At 36.2% G+C, this 26541-nt stretch overlaps 1 protein-coding gene across 1 annotated transcript; it reads left to right on the top strand.

Annotated features, from left to right (window-relative positions):
- Window positions 1–959: 959 nt before the first annotated feature.
- On the top strand, window positions 960–25634 carry tmcc3 (transmembrane and coiled-coil domain family 3). Its single transcript, XM_051891265.1, has 4 exons — window positions 960–1188; window positions 20163–21112; window positions 22739–22874; window positions 23822–25634. Exons 1-4 carry the CDS (start codon window positions 1126–1128, stop codon window positions 24122–24124), a joined length of 1452 nt encoding a protein of 483 aa, XP_051747225.1. The 5' UTR covers window positions 960–1125; the 3' UTR covers window positions 24125–25634.
- Window positions 25635–26541: the final 907 nt, after the last annotated feature.

Genomic DNA, 26541 nt, shown 5'->3' on the forward strand with positions numbered 1-26541 from the left:
TTAATATATGTTTTTTTAAATAAAAAATATTGCTTTTAAATTTACATTTTAAAACTTTAATTTGATGTTTCATTGAAACGGAACCAGTGTTATTTTAGCATTAGCATATTTATACACTACTATAGTATTTATTAGAAATCAAATTTTATTTTTATATTTTCAGTTTTAATTTTAGTTTAGGTTAATTTTTGTCATTTTGCTAGTTTTTATTTTTCTATTTAGCTTTCATTTATTTTTATTTCAGTTTTAGTTTTTGTACTTCTATACTTAAAGGGATAGGTCACCCAAAAATGAAAATTCTGTCATCATTTACTCTTCCTCTGGTTGTTCCAAACCTGTATAAATTTCTTTGTTCTGCAGTACACAAAGGAAGATATTTGGAAGAATGTTTGTAACCAAGCAGATCTCACCCCCCATTGACTACCATAGTAGGGAAAAAAAATACTATGGTAGTCAATGTGGGGCGAGATCTGCTTGGTTACTAACAAAATATCTTCCTTTGTGTTCAGCAGAACAAAGAAATTTATACAGGTTTGGGGGGGAACTTGAGGGGGAGTAAATGATGACAGAATTTTCATTTTTGGGGAACTGTCCCTTTAAATGTATTTATTTCAGTTAGTTGCCAATGCAAATTTTTCGTTTATGTTTAAGTTTCTTAAAGTTTAAGTTTTTCTATTTATATTTTATTTCAGCTTTATTTCAACAACGATCTTTGATAGTGTTAGTTAAAAATAACATTGCCCAAAACCAAAGCCTAAAATTTGAGCGTACATAAAAGTAGTTAATGTGTAGTTTTATGTGTACTTTAAAAGTACGTATTTATATTTTTGTAAATGGAAACAAAAACATTTTACCACCTGTAGTACCTCCCCTAAAAGGCTGTGACGCAATGGCGAACTCGAGTCCGCCCCCCTCGCTCTCTCTCTCTCTCTCTCTCTCTCTCTCTCTCCAGATAAATGTGCACCAGGGTTGAGTGACTGAGTAGTGAATGTGTGTGTCGCGCAGATTACAAAGAGGACCGAGAGCGCGCGGCGGCGCCCCGCACCCCGTGACACAATGTAGCAAAGTAGACCGCAGTAATTCCACATGAGAGTCCAGTTTGACCGGACCGAAGTGGACTGAACTATGCCCAGCGCCGAGAGAACTTTACCTGAACTCGAGAGGAACTCTTTCTTACACTGCGACATGGTTAGTTATGCTTGAGTCTTTTTAATCCATCCATGCAGCATGTTATCTAACCCTCAGACTGTGCATATGTGTGAATATCATATGATATGATGTGTTCTGCTGTTCATGGTTCATGCTCTAAGATGTTGTTTTTCTTGTTTATCAGTCTCGTGCTTACCCGAAATATCCATATAGTTTTACTATAGTAACACTGCAGTATTGTTTTGCTGTAACAATGGCTTTGAATACGGTGGTTTTGCTTTACGTACTGCGCGGTTTTACTATCTTTCTTTACCATGGTATTGGTATCATGTTTTTATAACAAGGTTACTGTAGTAAAACCACGTTTAAATGTTGTAAGGTTCTTTTGTTAATACTTGCATCTAAAATGCCAAACTTACATAGGCTAATGCTGTGTAGCCTATACAGCAATATAGTGTCTCTGTTAAACCTTTACAATGGCAACAACATATACCTCAGAAAATTCTTTCATTGCTGTTTAGTACAAAAACATTAAGACTTAATAGTTTCAAAACAGTGGTTTAATTCAAGTTTTATTTTCATGGGCGATACAAACGATAATATTTACGTTTGAACTGACATCTCACAGCATGCTGACGTGTTACTTTTAGATAAATGCTGTTTTTTTAACTTTCTATTCATCAAAGAATCCTGTAAAAAATATATCACGGTGATCGCAGATATATTATTAAGCAGCTCAACTGTTTTCGGCATTGTTAATAAGACACCAAATCCGTATATTAGAAGACTGGAGTAATGGATGCTGAAAAGCTTTGCCTTCACATAAATAAATGACATTTTACAGTATATTAAAACAGAAATTGTAATAATATTTAACAATATATTATATTTTACTGTATTTTCATAAGTAAATGCAGCCTTGGTGAGCACAAGAGACTTCTTAAAATCTTACTGACCCCAAACTTTTAAACAGTACATGTCTGAGACATTTGAGTTATTTGCATGATCTAGACATATTGCGCAAGCATTCCTCATAAAAAAAAATCCTAAAAGGGTCAGCTGGGATCCTGTCATTTTATTCGTTCAGTTTATCCAACAGCGTTTTTGTGACTAAGTCTGGTATAAACAACAACAAAAAAAAATGCTGAGTAATAAAATACTTAAGCAATACCTAAACTACTATTGTAACAGTGTACACAAACTGTGTCTTTCTCCAAAGAGTGTGTTCAGAGGTCATTTGATAAAATAATAGTGATACTTAACCCCAGTTAGACCGGTTACACTGGTGTTTCCTCATAATGGAAAGAGTTAATGGCGATGCTTCACCATTCAATTCATGGAAATCAAAATCCCAAGTATCTCGTGCACACACGCCTAAACCACATTGTCATGCGTTTTAAAACTGGGGTGATGGTGGCATGCTGGGGCATGTGCTTGGGTCTTGAGTCGGGCTGTTGTAAGCAGAACAAGTGCTTCTGTGTCCAGCGTGTGCGTGCGCGCGTGTGTAGACACCCTGACCCCTGGCACTAAGACAATGTGCTTGCCAGACTGAAGCTGTGCCCACATTGTTTTTTGTTTCTTTTTTAATGCGACTAGTCCCTGCTTAGAAAAGAACATGTTGGTTTGTCATGATAACCCTCAAGAGTGTTTGTGTACTTCTAAGTGAAGAAAATGAGCACATTAGCAGCACTGCGACAGTACATGTTTAAATGAGGCTCTTGGAGGAAACATTTACATGCTGTTAGTGCAGAAGTGCGATTTAGTGCATGGAAGAGTTGCTGATAGGCTTAATTGATTGTTTTGAATGTGTTTGCCAGTGCGTTATTAAGCCTGGCTTTAATGGAGAACAAACGTAAAACACATTCAATTAGCCTTTCGTAATTGAATTGTTTTACGTGTACGGTTTGATGTATCATAAACATGTTGCGTTTGTGAAGCTGTCTTTATGGATCATCCCATTGGATGAAGCGATGCAGTATTGATTAAATGACAGATCAAATGGAACCATACATTGAGTTCATATGACCAGTAATGCTCAAGTGAGGCTAAACATTATGTTCGTGCTTTTTAATAGGCATCCCAAAGTAGCAAAACACAAAAAAACATGTTTACTGATCTATCTAAATAGGGACATACTATAGACTTATATTGCTTTTACATGCATTTTCATTGTTTGCCAACTTATATATATATTTTATTTTTTTATTTTTTGGACATTGGGTTGTGAATTGAGCTTGTCAAGTTTTAGAAATTAGAATATATAATAATGAAATAAAATAGTAAGTCATATTTTTAAATTATTTATATTTATTATTCAATGTCCATTACAATGGAAGTGTGTGGGGCAAAAATTACACCAAAAGAAAATTGTTTTATTAGTGTATGTGTTATAAATCTGCTTGCACATTGCTTGCCAGATACGTACATTTACACAATATGTGAGGATACTAGAAAGAAATGTGACACAATAATCCATTTTTTTTTTTAATTAAATAATAAATGTACAAATTTGACGTTTTAAAATGAGAAATTTCAATTTTTGGTGTTTAGACCAGTGAAAATGTTGGCAGGGCAAGTAGACATTTGATTCAAAAGCATTGTTTTAACAAAGATTCGCAAACGGCATCACAAATGTGTGGTTGGAACTACAGCTTAAAGTGGTTTGAAGCGCACATAAGCAAACTAACATATTCAGTACATTATCTGCTATTCTACTTAAATATATACATTTAATTCGATATATTTTGAAATTGTATATTTAAATTGTTTTTATCTATGAGGATATCGCCAAAGGGAGGTTTTGTCATACCTAACTTCTGGGGACAATTTTGTCCACTAAATATAACCACTTAGCGCACAAAAGCATTTGAGAATGCAGTTGTTCTTCTGAGGACATTGTGATAGTCATGGGTATTCTGTTGTTTCCAGGGTAACCTGTAGAATCCCCACTCTGCAGCATGTGGAGCATGTCTGGATGTTGGACTGATGCAATGTCTGGGTATTGGACTGATTGCCCCCCTCAACCTCCACCCCCCCCCCCCCCCCACCCACCCCCCCCCCCCCCCCACACACACACACACACACAAAAAACATCAGTGTTGGTGTCCACATGTCAAATGCTTGCAGTGTTGAACACACTCTCTCACTGAGTCTCACTCAGAGTTATTAGTGTCCCTGTGGTGACATTTTGTCCTGTGTGGCCATAACTTACTGCTGTACTATTGTGTGCGTGTGTGTCACAAATAAGATTGTGGAACTGGCTGTGCCCCAGAATGCTCTCTGTGAAGACTTGTGATTTGTGGATGAGGGTGGGTCTGGTATTTTATATCATACCCTGTATTGGAAGAGACTTCCAATGTGTTTACTGGAGGAAAACAAATTAAAGGAATGTTCTGAGTTTGATATAATTGAAGTCTTATGCAGCGTCTGTGATGATGTTGATTATCACAGAAAGCAATTTTGATGCATCACTGAGTTTGTAAAGATAAACTAAAGTGGGCTTTAGTAATGCACTTACAATGGAAGTATACAGGGCAAAACAGTACGCTAAAATATATCTGATGCATTATACATCATGCACTAATACTCATGTACTCATCCGTGTAGTGTATGAACTTTATAAGGTCATTAATCATCAGAGTCTGATAGCCCCTCCCCCTCTGCTATGTAATTAAAGCTGCTATGTCATTTTACAGCTAGAGTTACACCTTCATCATGACTAGTTTGTGTGTGCATTCGCAGCCTTTTGTTTTGTGCAAATGTAAGTTTTAATATTGTGTTTATTTTGTGTAGGCCTATCTTATTTATCTCATATAGGATGCATTTGGTTAAGAATTAACACTATAATAAAGCGTGCCGGTGATCATCTTAAGCGCATGCAGCTTAAACTAATAATGACTATGATTGGGACTGTCATATTGCATAACATTATAAAGAGAACAATATTGTAATAAAACGTAAAATTATTTGGGTTTAGTTGCCCTTTAGATGTTTCATCGCGTTGCTCCAGGAAGAGCGCATCCACAACATGACATTCACGTCATTTTGTGCAGATTTAAGTAAGCAATAAGGTACGAGAGGCTGTGCTGTATCGTGAATAAGTCACGGCTGAAGACTCTACTTTCAGCCGTGACTTATTCACGATACAGCACTAGCCTCTAAGTAAACTTTTTCTAAAAGCCTTCCTTCTGCCGGAAAAAATAGTCCCTGTCTGTGAACAGCAACAGAAGTTACTTTTCACACCATTAGATGGCAACAAAGACTGTCTTTATGCGTGTGTCGAAGACTTTTATATTGAAAAGACTGAATTGTTTTGAAAGCGGAACAAGACGCAACTGACAAATGCTTTGACTAGCGTTGTCAGTCACGGGAAAACCCATTAAATGTTAAAAGGACAGGATGTTTTATTCTGAACATAGGACTGACCTGAAGGAAAATGCTACATCTGAATGCAGGTAATAAACTCGCTCACTCGATCTTTTTCTCACAACATTCTTCTACATAATACAGTATGCTTCAATGAACAATAACAATTGAGAACATACAGTTTACGTTGCTAAGAGTGGTTGCTAAGGGTGTTATGTAGTGATACACAGAACTGTTGGGTGAAGCGGTCATAGCCGTGCTTTATCGTGAACAAAATACAGCTATTGACCAATCAGAATTAAGGACAGGAACTAACTGTTTTATAATTTATAATTTTTTTTTTTTGTATATATCTGATTAATCTCATATAGGATGCATTTCTTTGAGTTAAATAACACGCTAGCAAAGTGCTCCAGTTCACCGGTGTTCATTCAGTGCGCGGCTCGCACAGCTCAAACAGCAATGCACGACTAATAATAACTATGATTGGGACTGTCATATGACAACATTAATGAGAACACTATTTTAGTAAATCGTTGTGAATTCATTGGGTTTTAAGCGCGTCGTTCCAGGAAGAGTGCATCCAACAGGACATTCTGTAATAACATTGACAAGCACGCATCTGAGGTGGCGTTGGTGACACGTCGTATTAGTCGTTATATTTGATTATTAAATAAGTAATTTAATAAATGATCAATCACATCAACTCATTTTACAATCCTACTAGCCCTTTATTTAGATTAAAAACCCTTCTCATTCATTTGGTGAGGAACATGGCGTTTGCACACCCTGTCATGCTGTTGACTATAAGCCACTGCAGTAGACGCATATTGCAGTATTAATATTAATCAATTAATTGATTGTTAATTTAAACGACAATTGATCATGTGAATTTGTGTAAATTGACATCCCTAGTGTGAACACACTACTTGCATTATTTATACTAAAAAGAAGTCATAAAATAGTGCATAGGTAAGTGAATTGGGACGCACCTTATGTCTTGTGTGAATTGATTTGAGTGTAGATGTGTTATTAAAGTGCTTGCTAATATTGTATGTGCGATATAGCCTTTAAACTCTCTTTGTGGCCTTGTGACACAATACATACAAGGATGTGATGTAACCACCAGTGAAATAATATTTACATTGATTTAATTTCATATTTTTATGACGAAGCAAAGTTTTGAATGTGGTGGGACTCCCCAAAAAATTTAATGGTTGTATATATTGAAATAATTCATTAAATTGGTAGAAAAAAGAAAAAAAAAACTTTAAAATCTTTTTAAATTCTTGAAAGCGATTATATAAGTTTTTCAAAGCCATACAAAACCAGCATGAATACAATTCTAAGAACTTAAACAGTTTCTTCATCATGGACATTCTTCCTTTTGCATGTCTTGCCTCATAGACTTTCTTTGTGAATGCATTACTATAAACACAATTTATGGTTGTTTTTACAAACTGAAGCCAGAATTATAGTAACAGATGTATTGAGTCCAGAACATTAATTTTGATATCACTTATTTTAATTATAGCATATAGCTAGGTTTCACAAGTTCATCTGCCTGTCCAGTCTTAAAGGGTTAGTTCACCCAAAAATAAAAATTCTGTCATTTACTCACCCTCAAGTAGTTCCAAACCTGTATGAATTTCTTTGTTCTGCTGAACACAAAGGAATATATTTGTTAGAATGTCAATAACCAAACAGGTCTCACCCCCCATTTACTACCATAGTAGGAAAAATAAATTCTATGGAAGTCAATGGCAGGGCGAGACCTTTTTGGTTACCGACATTCTTTCAAATATCGTCCTCGAAGGAGGCTCTATCCCAAGGCTTGGCTTGAGCTCTGAGCTAACCCACTAACGGTATTACACAGAAACAGAAAGAATGGAATAGAGGAAGAGATGGGGAGGTGGAGTGATGCCAGAAGAACTGTCACTGGGATGGCGAAATGACGATTGGCATGACTGATGATTAGGCTCCTCCTGAACCTATGATCGGAACTTAATTTATTGTAGTTTTGTAACTGTGCATGTATGAAGAGTTTCCCTTTATGAGTGGGCACATTTTAAGGTAGTGGAAGTCAGTCTACATGTTTTTGCCCCCTGGCCCTTGAATTTCTGTGTACTTAGTCACATGACAAGCAGACAGTGCAAGTTTCTGCAGGACCTGCATGCTGGACACACCCGAGTATTTATGTGTGACTTTGTGCAGATATGTGTGTTAGAAGTAACAACAGTGTGATAATGGATGGCTCGTGATGTGTTTGTGATTAAACATATTTAAGGCACAGTTATTTCTTGTCACAGAAAGCTTAGTTTTTGGTATTTACAGAGACCGTAATTGTACAGTCAAAGGCAGCTAAAATAATCCTTTCATTTATATGAGCATGTTTATGAGCATAGTTTGAAGAAACCTTGTGGGGTTTCCGTGTCTGATCTTTATATTTTTGATATGAGATGAGCTGACCTCATTAACCAGTGTGATGGTTTACAGCACTGCATGTGGGTGGGAGTCATACTGTTTGATATTTCTTTTTTGATATAGTGTAAGTTCCTCATTACTCGATTTTTATTAAATATACTTCAAATTTCTATAAATGTAAGATTGCAAGAACTGGTACATCTAGTCAGTGGTGTTTTAAAGGGTTTAATTTTTTTATTTATTTATAAAATCAGTTTTTTTGATGTTTTGATATAAAAGACATTTACACTGAGGGGGCACAAATCTTTTTTTTTTTTTTTTTTTTTTTTTAAGCCAAGAAGCTTTTCAGTTTTGCTTCCAATATATTTTTTGCACACTAATGGGTGTGAGGCAAAAAGTTAACGCAGCTGTTTTGTGTACAATTAAAAATTCATGATGATCACTGAATGAAGTCTTTTACTTTGAAAAAAGCTGAGGAAAAAAAAAAAAAAAAACTGGTAGGTTGAGATTAAATTTTTTTTTTAATATATATAACTTTGGTTATGTCTTATCTTGCTTGGGGCACTAAGGAACCAAAATGTAGCCAAAATAGGCATATGACCTCTCTGACTGTAAGTTTCAGTAATGATTTAAAGACTAGTGACTGATGTTTAGACTCGTTCAGACTTCAGACTAGTTGAAAATGACCGATTTTAATGTAACTGTGGCATGTATTCCGTTAGTAATGTTTCTTCCTGTTACCCTAGAGTGAACTTCTAGAAAGCTTTGTTTTTTTGCAACTTCCTCATTACAGCATAACTGTTTCTTGTGGCACATTCCAGAGTTTGAGAACAAAGCCAAGAAACCAAGAAATGCAGTTGGCCACATGGACAGACGTTTCAACTGGGCACTTTTTGAATTTCACACTTTCCTAGTACTTAATACAAGCAGATATAAAACCAGGTTTTTGCTTGGTGCACTTTGCTTGGAAAAAGGATTTGGGCTGTTTGTGTGTGTGGTTTGCTGTTGGTTTTATCACATTACCTCTAAAGCAGGGCTCTTTTGACTGGATTAGAGCTTAGCCAACACACACACGCTAACACAGCTGCACAGCTCTCTCTCGTCAGTCGCCTGGTGTGTGCCTCATTCCCAATGAAGTTAAAGAGAGAATCAATCTTCTACTCAGGGGATTTGGAAAAGAAGAAAGAGAACGAGTGAATACATCTCTTTTAGGATTTTTGTTTGTGGGAATTATGTTATGGACTTTGCGCCTAGCTACTATGAATACAATCCCTTTTCCCTACGTATGTTATGTCATATTGCATTTGTGTAAAAGTGCAACCAAAATTGGAGGATGCAAAATAATAATAATAATGGCATATGAAAATAAATATACAACATGTCTTTCTGTTGTTATCTTTGCTAACTGGACGCAAAATGAAACATCTGTATTATGCCTACTTCCCTGTATAGTAGGCAAAAAAACAGTACATCAAAAGAGTAGTATTTCCAAATTCACAGTATTAATTAATGAAACTGGATGACCTACTACTAACTTCCAGCAAGATACTGAATGCACATTCAATAGACACTTTACTATCCCATAAGACCATGTGAGAGGATTTGTAAATGGCAGTGAAGCGGCACAACTTGCGCTGTTGGGTCACATGACAGTGACAAACTGAGGAATGTAGTATGTCCGTTACGTTCATAATAAACACATTCATACCATGCAGATCATACTTTTTTTTTATTATTATTATTAAGAGATGCACCGATCGATCGGCCAGGGATCGGAATCGGACGATTTGCCTCATGATCGGCCCGGATCGGTGATCGGCCGATCAGTCTCACTTTTTACCGATTCCGAGCCGATAATTTTTGTTACCAGTGGCACAGGCAATAACGTCAACTGCGCGTTCGCTCTCTTCTCTCCGCCGGTGAAGTGACACACACCAGCGCGGGCGCCTCCTCACTCGTCTCATTCGCTCCGGTTAAATAGCGCTTGTATTGCGCACAATTTTAGTCATTTCCGCAGGTTTCGCGATCACACCAAAAAAAAAAAAGCACGTGCACCAAGTGGAGCGAACAAGCCACGCTCAGTCTCAAACAGAGACAGAAGTCAAACAGAGTCACAAGTACCAAAATAAGGGCTTACTGCGCTTAAACGGTCAAATACATACAAAATTATGTCAGAATGCCCATCTTGGCGATTATTCAGATAAACACAGTCAGTTTTGGATCGTTATAGTTGAGAAAGAGAACGCATGTTGTGCGTTCATAAACTCTTAAAGGGACAGCAGTCCAATATTCCTGCTGCTGTCTGTCATGTTATTTAAAGAACAAAAGACAAAGAAAATCACCTTCTGCTCTTGACTGAATACGTTTTATAACTTGGATGTGTTATTTTACATTTTGATTACTTTAATTTCTGTAGCATTTCTTACCTGAATAAAAACCTACTCTTAACCTGAAAAACTTAGTTTCATAGCTCTCTATTCTGTTGCATTTATTTGTGCTGTTGTTTGCAATTTTTTTTATTTGTTCTTATTTTATTACTGACTTTTTTTTTTTTTTTTTAATGAAAATAAAACTGCATTGAAGAAAAGTAAAATTTTGTATTATAGTTCTTAGAAAGAAAATTGGAATCGGCAAAAATCGGTATCGGCAGATCACGCTAACAAAAAAATCAGAAATCGGAATTGGCCAAGAAAATTGCAATCGGTGCATCTCTACTTTTTTTAACTGTCACAATAGGGCTGTACAATTAATCGAATTTGTAATTGTGATTACAATTACGGATGCCACAATTATGTGATTACAATTACGGATGCCACAATTATGTGATTACAATTACGGATGCCACAATTATGTAATAGTTCAAAGGCGTAATAAATAAATAAATAAATAAATAAAAGTCCACTTACATTACTCTGTGTGTTACATAGAGTACCTCAGGGATGACGTGTTTTTGTAGGCCAACCCGGAAGTTAGCGGCGCACGGGTTCCCTCGATCGAAAGCCACCGCATTTTTCCCATAGACTTTTGGAAAATTGCAAAAAATAAGCTCTGTGTTTAACAAAGGGTTATGACACTTGCATGTTTTGTCTATCAAGATAATCTTTACAAGTTAACACAACATTTATACATTTTGAAGCCTAAATGGGCCTAGGCTATAAACGGACTACAGCACACCATGGTTGCGGATCAACGTCACCACCACCAAGCTTCCTCAAACTTTATTTAGAAAACAAGTTGCTCGCTGATTATGATCTGCGCTGTGTATGAATACTTATCCACTTTTTCATGAGAAATGCTGTCCAAATGTCCTGTTTGTCATGATGATTAAGTCCCCGCCAAAGGAAGTAGTCCCTTTTAGCAATTTGTTAGCAACCTGCCGTTTTTAAGACACAATAAAGGTTTAAAAAAATCACAAGCGGGTTATAACTGGTGTGTTTTATGTCATAGATCAAAACGCGAAAATATTTAGAGGCTTTGTTAACCACAGACCTTATTTCGATTTAGCAAAAACCCATTCAAAAAACCCATTGATTTTGGGGGCGATGGAACCGGAAGTCCTAAAATGCTAACTTGCTTTCGGGTTTTGCCTACAAAAACACGTTATCCCTGAGGTACTCTTAAGATGTGTTTTTTTTTTTTTTTTTTTTTTTCTAGGTTATCTTAATGTTTTTGGGTTTCTTTTCAATTGTTTTAATTTTAGATTTGGTATAATCTTATAATAACATGACATGCATATTTTTTACTTTTTTTTTTTTTTTATTATTTAAAGAATAAACCAAACCAATGTATATTTGATAGGGCTGTGATGGTATGGTTTTTTTTTCTTACCGCGGTGATGAAGCAACGAATTGCGTGATTTGGCGGTTAACACCGTGGGGACACGTCCCATCCGCAAATTACGCTATGCGATAGTACTTTGAGGAAACGATTAAAAATATTCCACAGAATGAATAGTCTTGTTTTATTGTTATGTCATTTCTACGACTTTCCATACAGATTGCTTACATTGTTCAAAAGAGAGAAATATGCCAAATTTGCCGTCACTCTCTCAGCCGTTATATTAGAAACACCCTCGCAGCATTAACATTCGCAACATGAGTCAGGAGAAATTTTGCATCTCTTTAGTTTCATACAGATTACAATTCAGGAGAACATTTCAAGCTTTCTTTAGACGTATGTTTCATGTTTGTGTGATAATTATTCGCTGAGTTTGTTCATTTGTTAGATGTTTCAGAAAGATTCAGAGACAGGTGAAAGCGCTTTTGTTTTGTTTTTGTTTGTTTTTTTTGTTTTGTTTTTTTAATTATTTTACAAAAGCAGAAGGTTTTGTTTTTATTGTGAGTGTACACAAATAAAAGTAGACAATTTGTAGTTTGTAATGATGTCTAAAATGACGGAGTAGGCCTTTTTTAAGTTGTTTCGGCTGTCATGAGTTAAAATCCATCAGAACGCGCCGGCGAGTTCGTCGGCCAGACGGTCAAAGAAAACGTAGCCTATGTAGTTTCATATTTGTTTAAATATTAGACTATAGCCTAATATTAGTTTTTAAATTTCATTTATGTTGATTATGAAAAGTGAACAGCATGACTAAGATAGGCTAATAAGATGCGCAATATGTCAGGGAGACATGCAGTGGGTCAGACATGATTTTGACCACTTCATTAAGTTTTGTTTTGTAGTAAGCCTTTCTTTAAAGTGAATTTTGTTTAGTATAAATTGTATCTTAATTTTAATTAATGTTTTATCAACCAATTGCCTGGATTTTATAAATAGGAAGAAAACCAAGAACGTCGGGTGTGAATGTCACAATTAATTGATAAGATATTGTTGGTCTAACAATATATTTTAGTTAAACATTATCTGTAGAAATCACAAGTCCTGGAACCTAGCAGTTAATTAATAATAATCAGAAACACGCACAAAATAAATCCCCCATATTTTTGGACTGTCCCTCCTCGCGCAAAGCTGTTTATTTCTCCAGAAGCACTTGAACGTATAGGACAGAAGACAGTGAATCATGATAAACAGTGATTGTGTTTATAGTTCATATCACACACCATATGCACTCCTGTAACTTTCACCAGCAAAAATAAATACATAAATAAATAAAATACAAAAAAAAGTGCGGTGATGACGGTGATTACCTCAACACCGCGGTAGGCATCTCATTACCGTGGTGATGCGGTAATGCGGTTATCGTCACAGCCCTAATATTTGACATTTGAGGCTTAACACTATGTAGAAAAGCAATAAAAGTTTTTCAGGAAGAGTGTTTTCAGCTTCAAACAATGGCATAAAGCTATTCAAAACATCTGTATCTTTGTTGTATTATATGATTACTTATATACTTGCCTATAAATTTAAAAAGTTCTTAATTAATGTTTTGCTGTAGTTTTCTTGGCCTATAAGATTTTGGTCATGTTGCCCACCCTAAGTGATCATGTTATTAAGAGCTTTCTGTCCCTCCATAGACAGCTACGCAACTACCACTTTGACGCTTCAAAAAGTTCATAAAGAGATCGTAAAATTAATCCATATGAATTGAGTGGTTTAATCCAAATTTTCTGAAGAGACTCGAACGCTTTATATGATGAACATATTTAATTTTGGCTTTTATTCACACTTAAACATTGACAAGCGAACATAAACAGAAATTCAACCGAACCTGCTTGACGAGTGAGAACCAATCTCATTGGTTCTTGCGGAAGCTCAAATGTGCTGTGTAACACATGAGAATGAACCTCATTGGTTCTTACACATGTCAAGCAAACATGCTTGAGCTCCTGTTTACCACAACTAATGTGTCAGTTGATGAATGATTATATGTAAATAAAAGCCTACATTCAATCAGTTCATCTGGAAAAAAAAACAGGCTGTAGAAAATCCTTTAAAGTATGCATACTAGTCACACAGCCTGTGTGGGCAGTTAAACTAGTCTTATCATTTATCTTAGGGGATTGCCCATCGAAAAACCTGTTTCATTACGACAGAGCCCTAAGCCTTTTGATCGTTTGATTTCAGATTAGATTTGAGTTTAGAAAACACTGGCTCTCCTATGAGGGTGGAAAACTGATCTTAGATCTACTCTTCTCTGTTTGTGCTGTGTGTGTAATACGTAAAGTGTCTATCCAGCTGCATTGGGATGTAGTTTAAGCATTGTGTCTGTCAGAGACTGGCATCTCAGCATTTTGTTATTTTTAGTCTTTTTTTTTTTTTTTTTTTTTTTTTTTTTTTTTTTTTTTTTTACTGTCTTCTTTCATTTCCTCATTCTCTTCATTTGGCAATCAAACACTTCTCAGTTGAATGCAAATGATAAATTGTGCTTTTCATGGTCGCTTGTTTGAGTGTGTGTGACATACAGAAAGTTCCATTAGAAGTTTTGATTTCAATTTCATGTAGATGGTTTCATTTCAACAGTATTCTTTCTGTAGACCTCAGCATTATATAAAGCACGTGAACAAGCGTCTCTCTCTCTCTCTCTCTCTCTCTCTCTCTCTCTCTCTCTCTCTCTCTCTCTCTCTCTCACACACACACACACACACACACACACACACACACACACACACACACACACACACACACACACACACACACACACACACACACACACACAGTCTTCTGTGTACAGAATTGTTCTCTATTTGAAGGCTGAGAGCTCTTCACATGATAGGCCACTGTGAGGTCACTTCCAAGAGCCACATGCTAACTAATCTTTTTATCTTAACCTCTCTCTCTCGATCTCTCTCTCTCTCTCTCTCTCTCTCTCTCTCTCTCTCTCTCTCTCTCTCTCTCTCTCTCTCTCTCTCTCTCTCTCTCTCTCTCTCTCTCTCTCTCTCTCTCTCTCTCTCTCTCTCTCTCTCTCTCTCTCTCTCTCTCTCTCTCTCTCTCGATCGAGTTATAATCCAGGGTTGGATTATACAATCTCAGTGAGTACACACATTCTTTGTTCAATTTGTTGCGGTGTAAACCTCAGTCAAGCTTTAGCTGTACAGAGAAAACATGATGTACTTTTTAAATTGTAAACTAACAGGTTCTGTTATAAATATCAAGCATCGTTTGACTTTATCACTGTATCATTTAATTATAATTCTACTCAGTAATATGTAATATTTGAATTATAATAAATCAGTATAATTTTATATAATACTTTTTATATTATTCTTTTTATTATTAAATCATTATTTAAAAATAAATAAATAAATGCAGAGATCACTGATCATGCAAGTCAGACGCCAGGTGTGTGTGTGTCACAGGAAGGAGAAAGTAAGGAAGGTTATATGAGCAGACAGCCTGTTACACGTTTGATCTGACTGACCTAGTTCTCCAGAGGACTGTTTCTGCCCTGAAGACACTGATACAGTCTGGTCAAAGTCAGAAGAGGTTCAGAGGTGCATCAATGACACATACGCAAACATGATGGAGCTCTTTTACAAGCATTAATCATTAAACGCTATTCAACAAGAAAAGCCATGTTCATTTATAAAGGAATATGTTAGACAGGCCAATTAATTGGGCAATTTTCAACTATTAGCGTTTTGCTATTAACAGATTCATAATCGTGTTAGCTTTGGAGTTAAAGTATTGAGTATTTATATTTTAGGTTTTCTTAACAAGCTAACTTCATGACCGCTATAACTACATATAAACCCCCTTTCTGGAAAACATTACTCATTTTTTCCACTTTCAACCCAGTCTAACTTGCATTTCCAAGTTGTAGTTACCTAGGTGAAATAAATTCAGAGAATTTGAGAACCATTTTCAACACATTACAAAAATGTTTGAGGCATTAAAGGGATAGTTCATCCAAAATAAAATTATCCCATGATTTACTCACCCTCAAGCCATCCTAGGTGTATATGACTATCTTCTTTCAGACGAACACAGAGATATATTTAAAAATATCCTTAGTCCTTCAAGGTTTATAATGGTTGTGAATGGGGGACTGCGTTTTGAAGTAAAAAATAATGCATCCATCCATTAAAAAAAGTAATCCATACGATTCCAGTGGGTTAATAAAGGCCTTCTGAAGTGAAGAGATGCGTTTTTGTAAGAAAAATATCCATATTTGAAACTTTATATTTAAAAACATTCTAATAATTAGCTTCCAGTGGATGACCGTACACAGAATGCGCAAGTCGATTTGCGGTTGAAGAGTATCCTTTGACCTGACACACAACGTAACGACGAACACGGAGGTGCAGAGGATAAAGCAAAACAAATCACTGGCCATGGATTACAAGTCTAAAACGATCATTTTTAAAGTGAAATTTCGGAGGATTTCGATAAAAGAGGAGCTTAAATTTGTTGCACAGCCCTATTTGTTTGAACCGCGAGAGGAGTCTAAGCTTACGCTACTCCTACATCCTGTGTCATACATCGTGTCAGAGGATTACTCATTTGCGCATTCTGCGTACGGTCGTCCACCGGAAGCTAGTTATTTGAATTTATAAAGTTTTAAATATGGATATTTTTCTTACAAAAATGCATCGCTTTGCTTCAGAAGGCCTTTATTAACCCACTGAAGTCGTATGGATTACTTTTTTCTTTTTTTTCTTTTTTTCTTTTTTTATGGATGGATGCATTATTTTTGACTTTAAAACGCAGCCCCCCATTCACAACCATTATAAACCTTGGAGGACTAAGGATATTTTTAAATATATCTCTGATTGTGTTCATCTGAAAGAAGATATACACCTAGGATGGCTTGAGGGTGAGAAAATCATGGGATAATTTTCATTTTTGGGTGAACTATACCTTTAAAGGTGCAGTATGTAATATTGACAACTAGTGGTTGAAATAGGTACTGCAGTCCAAATTAAAAATAGAGAGTTGTTCCCCCACCACCTCCTTTTCAGACTCGATGCTTACACAGGTTGCCAGATTGAGGACATGTAACAGGAACGAGTGTAATTGACAATGAAAGGCAATGAGCCTTACACTGTAAATTGATGAGTTGATTTATTGATGTTTTAATATGCCTCTGGTTATAGAGCTTTTTAAATGGATGTCAAGGCTTTTAAGGTCGAGTAGAATCTGCGATCTCTAACCCAGTTTATTTGCTGGCTTCCATGGCTGCAATATGCTGCTTTTTTTTTTTTTTTTTTTTTTTCTTTGCCAACTGGCAACCCGGTGTGTCAAAATACTATTGGGTAAATTGGCAGTGGGCAGAATCACACAGACCAAAACAAAAACAGACATTCAGACACAGAATGGACATAGCATTTTTTTTCAGATACAAATATATTATGGTATTTTTATGCTTTAGTGCAGTCAAAAAAATTACAGGCAGCACAAAAAAATGATCAATGAACCTAAGATTTTGTAAGATTGTAATATTGGCCCGATTGGTCAAGTTACACTTCATTCAACTGTCCCGAAACTCTGTACTCTCTTTATGGTTAAGAAATAGAGAAATGAAACTAAGTAAACTGATGTCTGACATTTGATGAGTTTGCAAAATTATTTTTGTCGTTGTCATCACCACAGATTAAACCACAGAGCTTTTAGCCAAAATGAGTTTGAGTGTGAAAATGTGTGTTAAAATAAAAGCATTAAGCGTTGTCATATGCTTGAAACCAATTTATGATTCATTGGATGTATTATATGGAAGAACATTCTATTCAGATTCATTAACTGTGCCAGTAATGCTTGAGTTGATGGTGTATTTGCTCCCTGTGGTCTGCATTTGCTTGTCTTATCTTCCCTCTCTTTCACTGCAGTCGAGTCATAAAAGCCCATGTCCTTGATCTCTGTCGGCCTGTTACCACTTGATGGCTAGCTGCCATGGTAACCGACAAATTTGATTTCAATGTAAATATCTGAATAAAGTTTTATATAAGCATAGACAGATAATTCACCCCTAAGAACTGATAATAATAAGTATTCTGCTCTGAAAAGAGCTTTTCTAAAGCCATACTGATGGCTCATAACTTAGGAAATTGCAGCCTCCATCTGTCTCTTGTTAGCGTGTTTGTATGTGTTGAGATGCTGAATGTAGCTCTTAGTAAGGCTGGAGAGTGGCCTGACGTAATCTTCACAGCCTTGAAGAGAAATTTGATTCAGAATAATTCACCCAAAAATGAACCTACTGTTATCATTTATTATTTTTCTTATTAGCTAAAAATAGTCATCTCCACCTTAGCTTAAAAATCTAATTTTAGGTAATTGAAGGTACCATTTTTGAACTGATTAGAATTGCAAGGGAGATTTTTAGACCTACTGCAAAAGGGAGGATTTTCAGAATTGAAAAGAACGAATAACCTTTTAAATTCTAAAGCGATCAAATAGCTTTAAAAGATACGAGTGGAATGGACTACTTTTATGGTGCCTTTTTAGTCTTTTTGGAATCTGACAGTTTAAATTGGCATCAATTTTGGCACCTAAGACATTGTGCTACAGTAAAATCTCCTTTTGAGTTGCAAGGATGAAAAAAGGAACATTTTTTTTTTTCAGAATTAAAAAGAATGAATAACCATTTAAATTCTAAAGGGATCAAATAGCTTTAAAAGACATGAGTGGTATGGACTACTTTTATGATGCCTTTTTAGTCTTTTTGGAACTTGACAGTTTAATTTGGCATCAATTTTGCCACCCAAGACATTCTGCTACAGTAAAATCTCCTTTTGAGTTGCAAGGATGAAAAAGAATCATATGAGTCTGACGTGAATTCATTTTTTAATTTTTCTGTTTTCCCCAAATGATTAATCTCTGTGTATTGGCATTGAAAAACCACCAGTTTTTGATTTTATTTGGTTTAACTACGGCAACTATTTTTGTGTCATGGTGCACAACAAATATTGCTAGATATTTATGGGAACCTCCAGTATCTGAGCTCAGGATGGTCCTAACTCCTTGGAACAAAAGCTGATTTTCACTGAAGGCCTAATGTAGTAATCAAAATTGATTAAATTTCCATGTTAAGGTATGGTTATATTAGCAAAATTTTAGCAAAATTTTGCGAACATGTCCATAGTGTCAACAACGTAGTGACATGAAGCACAGCTCACACAGAGGTCACATTTAAACCAAGCATCTTTCTGTTGGTCAACGCTTTATTTTTTTTATTTTATTTTTTTTTGTGTACGAACTCGAAGAACTGTGTGCATGAAGAAATTCAGTTCCACTGGACCACTTGAGATGGATTGACCTGTAAATTATGAGTGAATTTGAGTCCATTTTTGGATGAGCTACCCCTTTAGTTTGCCTGAATGCATTGTATGTCCTTTAGGACTCTAGGGATGGCTTATTATTCTCAGCCTATTGCACAGGTTCATAAAGTGACCTTATGAAGAGCTTCCTTCATTTCCTCATTTCAGGAGTTTTATTTTCTGGCTTAATCTGATTATTTACACTTCATTGGGTCCACATTTTATTTCAGGCCAAAAAATGTTGACCTAAATCTTTATTACTATGGAAAAAAAAGAAAAAGAGGAACCATGGTTGTTACATTTGAGAAATCCTGAATCGTTACGTTGCTTATGAAGTCCTTTTTCAGTTCTGGGCAGTGATGTGACTGAAAAACATTGACTTCTTGGCTTAGTTCCTGTTCTTATAAACTATGTATCCTTTTGTTCTATGGTTGCTGAGGCAGTTTCATGACTTTCCTGGATTTTCTCCAAATTTGTGCCTGTTATCTATTGGCTAGCTACAATATTTATTAAAAACCTTTCCTTCTAATTGACTACCTTCATACATATGGCATCTCCAATAGATAGTCAGTGATGTTATCCCTTTTAATTAATTGAAATGTGCAGATATTTGGCTTTTTTATTTGCACTTTTAACATTCATATGAGTTAAAACACAAGGTCTAGGCACTTTAAAACTTAATGGTGCTAATAAAAAAGATAACTAAAACTTTTAAACTGTTTTCGTTAATTGAAATAAAGCTGAAATAAAATATAAATATTAGACGAAAAACTTATAAATGCTGCCTTGGCAACAAACTGAAATAAAATAAGATAATAAGACTGGAAATTTACTGAAAATTACACACAAAAAAAACCTCAAATAAACTGAAAACATAAAAACAAAAGCTAATTCAAAATATTAATAAATACTTAATAGTATATAAAAATACTAAAACACTTTTATACAATCAACAGTGTAATATCAAATATATTGTAAATATTTTTGGCCAGTACTGAATACAAGAACTTTTTATAAGCACAATTTTATTGTATCCTTTTTAAAAGTTTATTCATTTTATTCTCTGTTTTCTTTCAGGCGGAGAGAGGCGGTGACGTGAACACCCTTAGCGTGCCACTGGTCATGCGCAGAGGTGGTTCTGAGACTTGTTTAGACCTGGATTCTGATCTGGTGGTACGGGACACCCCACGATCACGCTCTGGTCTGGACACCCTGCAGCAGAAAGTTCTAAAAGTGAAAGAACAGCTGCGAATTGAGCAGAATTTACAGGATGAAAACGTGGCAGAGTATCTCAAACTCATTAACAACGCTGACAAGCAGCAAAGCAGCCGCATCAAACATGTGTTTGAGAAAAAGAACCAGAAAACAGCACACAATATTGTTCAGCTGCAGAAGAAGCTAGAACAGTATCAACGCAAGATGAAGGAGTGTGACATCTCGAATGGGACCAAACACACACCCACACACTCCAAAGAAAACGAGATGCCCAGAGACAACCTCAAGGAAAGCGTTGTCACAGGAAGTGGGCGCCACGTACATTTGGACAAAGTCAGAACTGTTGGTCCAGGAGTTTCGCTGTCTCCGCCTTTCTTCTTCAGCAAGCCTCGAGAGATAGCAAACCTCATTCGCAACAAGTTTGGTAGCGCGGACAACATTGCACAGCTGAAGAGCTCCATGGAGACGGGAAGCGGGCTGCAGGCGGAAGGGGGAGCCCGAGCTCTGAGCGGCAGCGCCACACTAACCCCTAAACCCAAATACCCGAGCGATGACGAGTGCTCCACAGGGACATCGGTATCGGTTGAGAGTAACGGTCATGTGGCTGGATCAGGTGCGACTGGACAGCACAGCGGGTCGGGGAGAGAAGGAGGCCACGGGGAAAGCAGCAGCCGGTTGGTGGAAGCCTGGGAGGAGATCAGGGAGTTGAGGGATGCTCAGAATCTACTGGCAGAAGACATCGAGACTCTGAAGTCCCAGTTTAAATGTGAATTTGAGAATATTACACAAACACTACAAGAGGAGCGGTTCAGGTTAATAATCTTTTATAATCATATTTTTTAATACAAATATGTTAGTGTGCAACACAACTGTGATGTGTTAATAAATGGTTTTACAGAATATAGTATTTATAGGGATACACAATATATCTGTACCATAACGGTTATTGGCAAATATTAGCAATATTATTAAAATTAATACTAGTTTAATTTATCGGTAATGGTTGACATTTGACATTTAGTTGTGTACGCTCATTTATCATTTTTACATTTTTAGATGACCTTTTCTCTCATATCTCACTTAAAGTTATTCTTTAAAGGATTAGTTTACTTTGAAATGAAAATTAGCTCAAGCTTTACTCACCCTCAAGCCATCCAAGGTGTATATGACTTTCTTCTCACTATGTTCCTCTGACTCTGGCCTTCTCGTTGTCCCTCGGCATCGCCTCTCTTCAATGAGGGGCAGATCATTCAGTACTTTCGCACCCAAACTCTGGAATTCTCTCCCCCACTCACTCTGTTGTGTTAATAATATCTCTGAATTTAAATCATTACTCAAAACTCATTTGTTTTCTGAATGTTATACCTCTGATTTCATGGATTGATTGCTCTGCTTAATTAACTAATAGTTCTCTGAATGTTATCTTATGTCTCTTAAGTCCTATTTTGTATTTTATTGTGCTTGACTCTATTCTTCTGTATTCTTCCCTGTCCATTATTGTTTTTCATCATTGTCTACTCGTATTATCTCTTCCTTGATAATTGTACATTATAAAGTGTCCTTGAGCCCTGGAAAGGCGCTATATAAATAAAACTTATTATTATTCTTTCTGATGAACATAATCGCAGAAATATTAATAAATATCCTGACGCATCCGAGCTTTATAATGGCAGTGAGTGGGATCAACGAGTATGAGCTGAAGAAAGTATGATAAAATAAAATAAGAGTTTTACACTTTCTGCGTATGTTGAATAGGGAAGGTGGCTCATGCGGAAGCTACATATTTTACTTTATAACTTGTTTAAATAAGGATATTGAAGTAAAATATGTAGCTTCCGCACAAGCCACCTTCCGTATTCAAAGTACGCAGAAAGTGTAAAACTCTTGCAGTTCACAAGCTTACGCTACATCCTACGCCTTCCCTATTCAACTTAAGGGAAAAAGTGTAACTGAGTTACACTTTCTTCGTAACTTCAATACGGAAGGCGGTCTGGTGGAAGCTACATATTTTACTTCATAACTTGTTTAAATATGGATATTTTTTTACACAAACGCATCGCTTCGCTTCAGAAGGCCTTTATTAACCCCCCGGAGCCGTGTGGAGCACATATTTATGATGGATGGATGTGGATGGAGACACTTTCTTCAGCTTCATGCTCGTTGGTCCCCGCTCACTGCCATTATAAAGCTCGGATGCGTCAGGATATTTATTAATATTTCTGCGATTATGTTTATCAGAAAGAAGAAAGTCGTATACACCTAGGATGGCTTGAGGGTGAGTAAAGCTTGGGTTAATTTTCATTTCAAAGTGAACTAATCCTTTAAAAACACTACGGCCCGGTTTCACAGACAGGGCTTAGCCTAAGCCAGGAAAGTGTTTTTAAATGTAATATTTAACAAATATCAAAATTAATATTCATGTTGTTCTTGTATATTAGGTGCGAGCGGTTGGAAGACCAACTGAATGACCTCACTGAGCTTCATCAGAACGAGACCGCAAACCTCAAACAGGAACTAGCAAGCATTGAGGAAAAAATGGCCTATCAGGCTTATGAGCGAGCCCGAGATATACAGGTATATACAGACACACACATGCAACAACACTCAGAAACACTATTGACATGAGGACTTATCATCCTAAACTTATGAACAGCACTCAAAAGGAATGTCAGCCTAGTGTTATTCCATGTCCAAACCAGCCACAACTTGATAAAGAAATTAGGTTATCTTAAAATCTTACTCCACATGTATTGTAGACAACAAAAAAAGCCTGACTCTTTGTGCGAGTCAAAATCAGAACAATGTCTGACTGGTAATCTGAAGAACACTACAGTTCAAACGTTAACCCCAAATACTTAAGTTTTGATGCGAATGCTCATTGTTTGCAAGCAGCTGAACGCATAGCCTTTGAAAGTAAACTTCATTTGATAGCGTGCGCAAACACAAGCAGCTGACGCATGAGCCCTAGAAAGTTTCATCTTGGTCCAGTGTCTGCTATTTCTCTCCAAAAGTTATGACAGATAAAGATGTCTTTGTACTTGTTTGTTTTTTTTTGTTTTTTTTTGGAGTTGTGGGTAATACCGGTATAATACCAGAAATACCGGTTCGTTGGCAGAAACCACTAAATGCCACTTCCCTTTGTCAGCAAAAGCCTCTAAGTCCACAGAAGAACCAATCAGAAGATGCAAATTGAATCATACGATTTCAAGATGAATGATGGTGCGCGCATGAGTCGGCTTTCAATTGCCAAGCTGCAAGTTTTTATCATATTTTGTCCATCGTTACAATGGCAGGATTTCGTGAGTAGCAAGTAAACACAACAGTGTTCCTTTTGCTGCTGTAAAACTGACAGAAATGGGCGTTTTACTATGTCTTGTTGTCCAAAGAGGTGGACTTAGAGGTTTTTGTGGGGAAAAAAAAAAAAAAAAAGCACACGATTTTGCAGCAAAAAAGTCAATGCTGCTTGGCCAATCAGATTTGAGAACTGGAAATGCAGTATCTCTGTCTTTCCCTCTTTGCAGGATGCTTTAGAAGTTTGTCAGACGCGAGTGAGTAAGTTGGAGTTACAGCAACAGCAGCAGCAGGTCTTGCAGGTGGAAGGTGCCGACGCCAAAGTGCTGCTTGGAAAATGCATTAACATCATGCTGGCCATCGTCACTGTGATCTTGGTGTGCGTCTCCACCGCTGCTAAGTTTTCCGCTCCGCTAATGCGAAGTCGTCTACATGTGTTCGGGACTTTCGTATGCGTTTGTCTACTGGTTTATGGCTGGAGCAACTGGGAGCATTTGCAATGCGCAATAGAACGAATGCTACTGCCTAGATGAGGGACGTGAAACATGCGTTTGTATGCATGTTCAACAACATTCTCGTCAGATCAAGTGCTCCTCCAGGGATCTTCCCTTCACAATGTGACTGTTCTAAGACAATGGCTTTAACATACACTTTTTGTCTGTTTTGTGTTTGTGTTTATGTGAGCAAGATAGTATTCATGATGTACTGTAGCAGAAACGGGTCCATCTCTGTGACTTCATTGTGTTATTTCGAATAACATGTTTCCATTTGTCAGCTGTGTCTTAAAAGTAAGGGTTCACCTTTTTACAAATTTAATGTGCTTTCTTAGGTGACAATGGCATGTTTGTTCTCACAAAAACAAATCTGGGTCATATTTCATTCCACAATCAATCATAAGAAGAAAAAGAATGTGTAATATATATATATATATATATATATATATATAATACACACACACATAGCATAAAGAAAATGAAGACTAGGGAACATTATTTTCCTTTTTTGTACTGTGACATTGTCATGATGATACGTTTTTATGGGTGTTTTACTTTTGAGTAATTCTCATTCTTGATTCTCATTAGGTTCTTATTACTGTCTGTGATGAATGGGTTTCTGGAAACAATAATTTACAGTAATTTTAATATATGACATGATTTTTTTTTTTTTTTTTTTTTTTTTATCATTTTTATTGCAGTAATGAGATATTTGGGGAAATGTGATTAATTCTAAATAATGTTAGAATGCAGAACATGTCAATGTCTTTAAGGGCTTGATTTTCTTTATGCAAAAAATGTATGTTTACTTTTCGAATTTAGGGTGAAATACAAGCCAGACATGTTTTTGACATGCTTTGTAAGTTTCATTCGTTTACTAAGACTACATTTTCTAGCATTATTTGTACTATTTAAATGACCTGAAGTTCTTTTCACCGGCACTTTAAACACGGCGCCCAAGTTTGAGATTCTGTGTGGGTTTTTTTTTTAATCATTATTTTTTTTTATTATTAATCTTTAGTCTGAGCAGCGGTGCTCTGTACTGACCACAAACTATAGAAACAAACACTTTCTTTTTGTTTGCTAATAGAAATGCCTTAGGGGTTATAGAAACTAGTACAAGAGAAGGAAACAAAAGTCTCTGTCATGTTTATGTAACATTCTGAACTGTTCTTTGTGGAAATTAGAATTACTTTTTTTTTTTTTTTTTTTTTTTTTTATATATATTTTTAATTAGCTTTGTTTAATGTTTGCTTTAATGATCCACAATGCAAACTGATTTAAACATTACTACCACTGTTCCTTTTGAGTGTATGTGTGTATGTGTGCCTGCCTGTGGTGGTTTTGACTGAAGATTGTATAAGTCACAAAATCTGAATTTACCCATGAACATGAACTAAGATGTGGTGTAAAATTAGTTTTAGAGGCCTTTTATCTTTAAGCATGGGGATAGTGATTTTATTTGTTTTATACATGCTTCAGTGTCCATCTGGTAGGAAACTGGTCTGGTTTTGTCAAAACCGAAAATAAATGGCCTCATTTTCTCTTATTTTATGATTCTTTCTTTATTCAACCACCTGATGTATCTCTCATTGGGTGGAACCATTTATTGTGAACTAAGAAACTATTTCTTGTGAAAATATAGCTGTTCCATTCTTTTCTTTTTCTTTTTTGTACATCCCTACCTGTGCTGTTTGACATTATTTACCTGAAAGATGATCCTTTGCAAGACTTCAAGGCTTGAATGTCTTTCATTATTTTCAAAGGTCACTGATGACGCTTGTGCTTTAGCGACTTTCAGATGGTTGTCGCCCTCTTGTGGTTGATACAGGAAACGGAGCATGATGAACTCCGGTATGAAACTATAAGAAAAAAAGCTTCAATTAACATGTCATCACTTCAGACTCCATATATAAGTAAAATAATAAACGTGGAGGCATGACAATCCTCTCCATCAGAATACAGACCGAGACAAGACTGTCAGACCTCAACTTTACACACAAACAATACTTGAGTAAAGTGATGAGTATCCGATGTAGCCCTTTTTTTTTTTTTTTTTGGTTTACTGTGTGACGCATTCATTGAAAAGAACCGACTCTCAGATTGAACCACCATTTCTAAGCGACGTTTTCTTGACTTAGCCTATAAGGTTTGGTTGTCGTGTCCAATGTAACATCCGTAACATAAACTTTCAACGACTGTCGACATCATCTCCATCGATAAAACCAGTTGCTTCACGACCAAAGGGGGCACGACGTAATTTATGCAGTTGACTCCATCTTATTTTTCTAATATAATTAATGTTACATTGTTATTGTATTATATATAAAAGACCTAATGTATATCTGATGAGCCAAAACATTGACCAGTCAGGTGAAGCAGATTTCATTGATCATTTCCTAACAAGGCCACATATTAAGGTCTTAGTAGATTAAATGGTAAGCAAACAATCAGTT

This window comes from Ctenopharyngodon idella, chromosome 4 (genome assembly GCF_019924925.1).
Source record: "Ctenopharyngodon idella isolate HZGC_01 chromosome 4, HZGC01, whole genome shotgun sequence".
NCBI classification, from domain to species: Eukaryota; Metazoa; Chordata; class Actinopteri; order Cypriniformes; family Xenocyprididae; genus Ctenopharyngodon; species Ctenopharyngodon idella.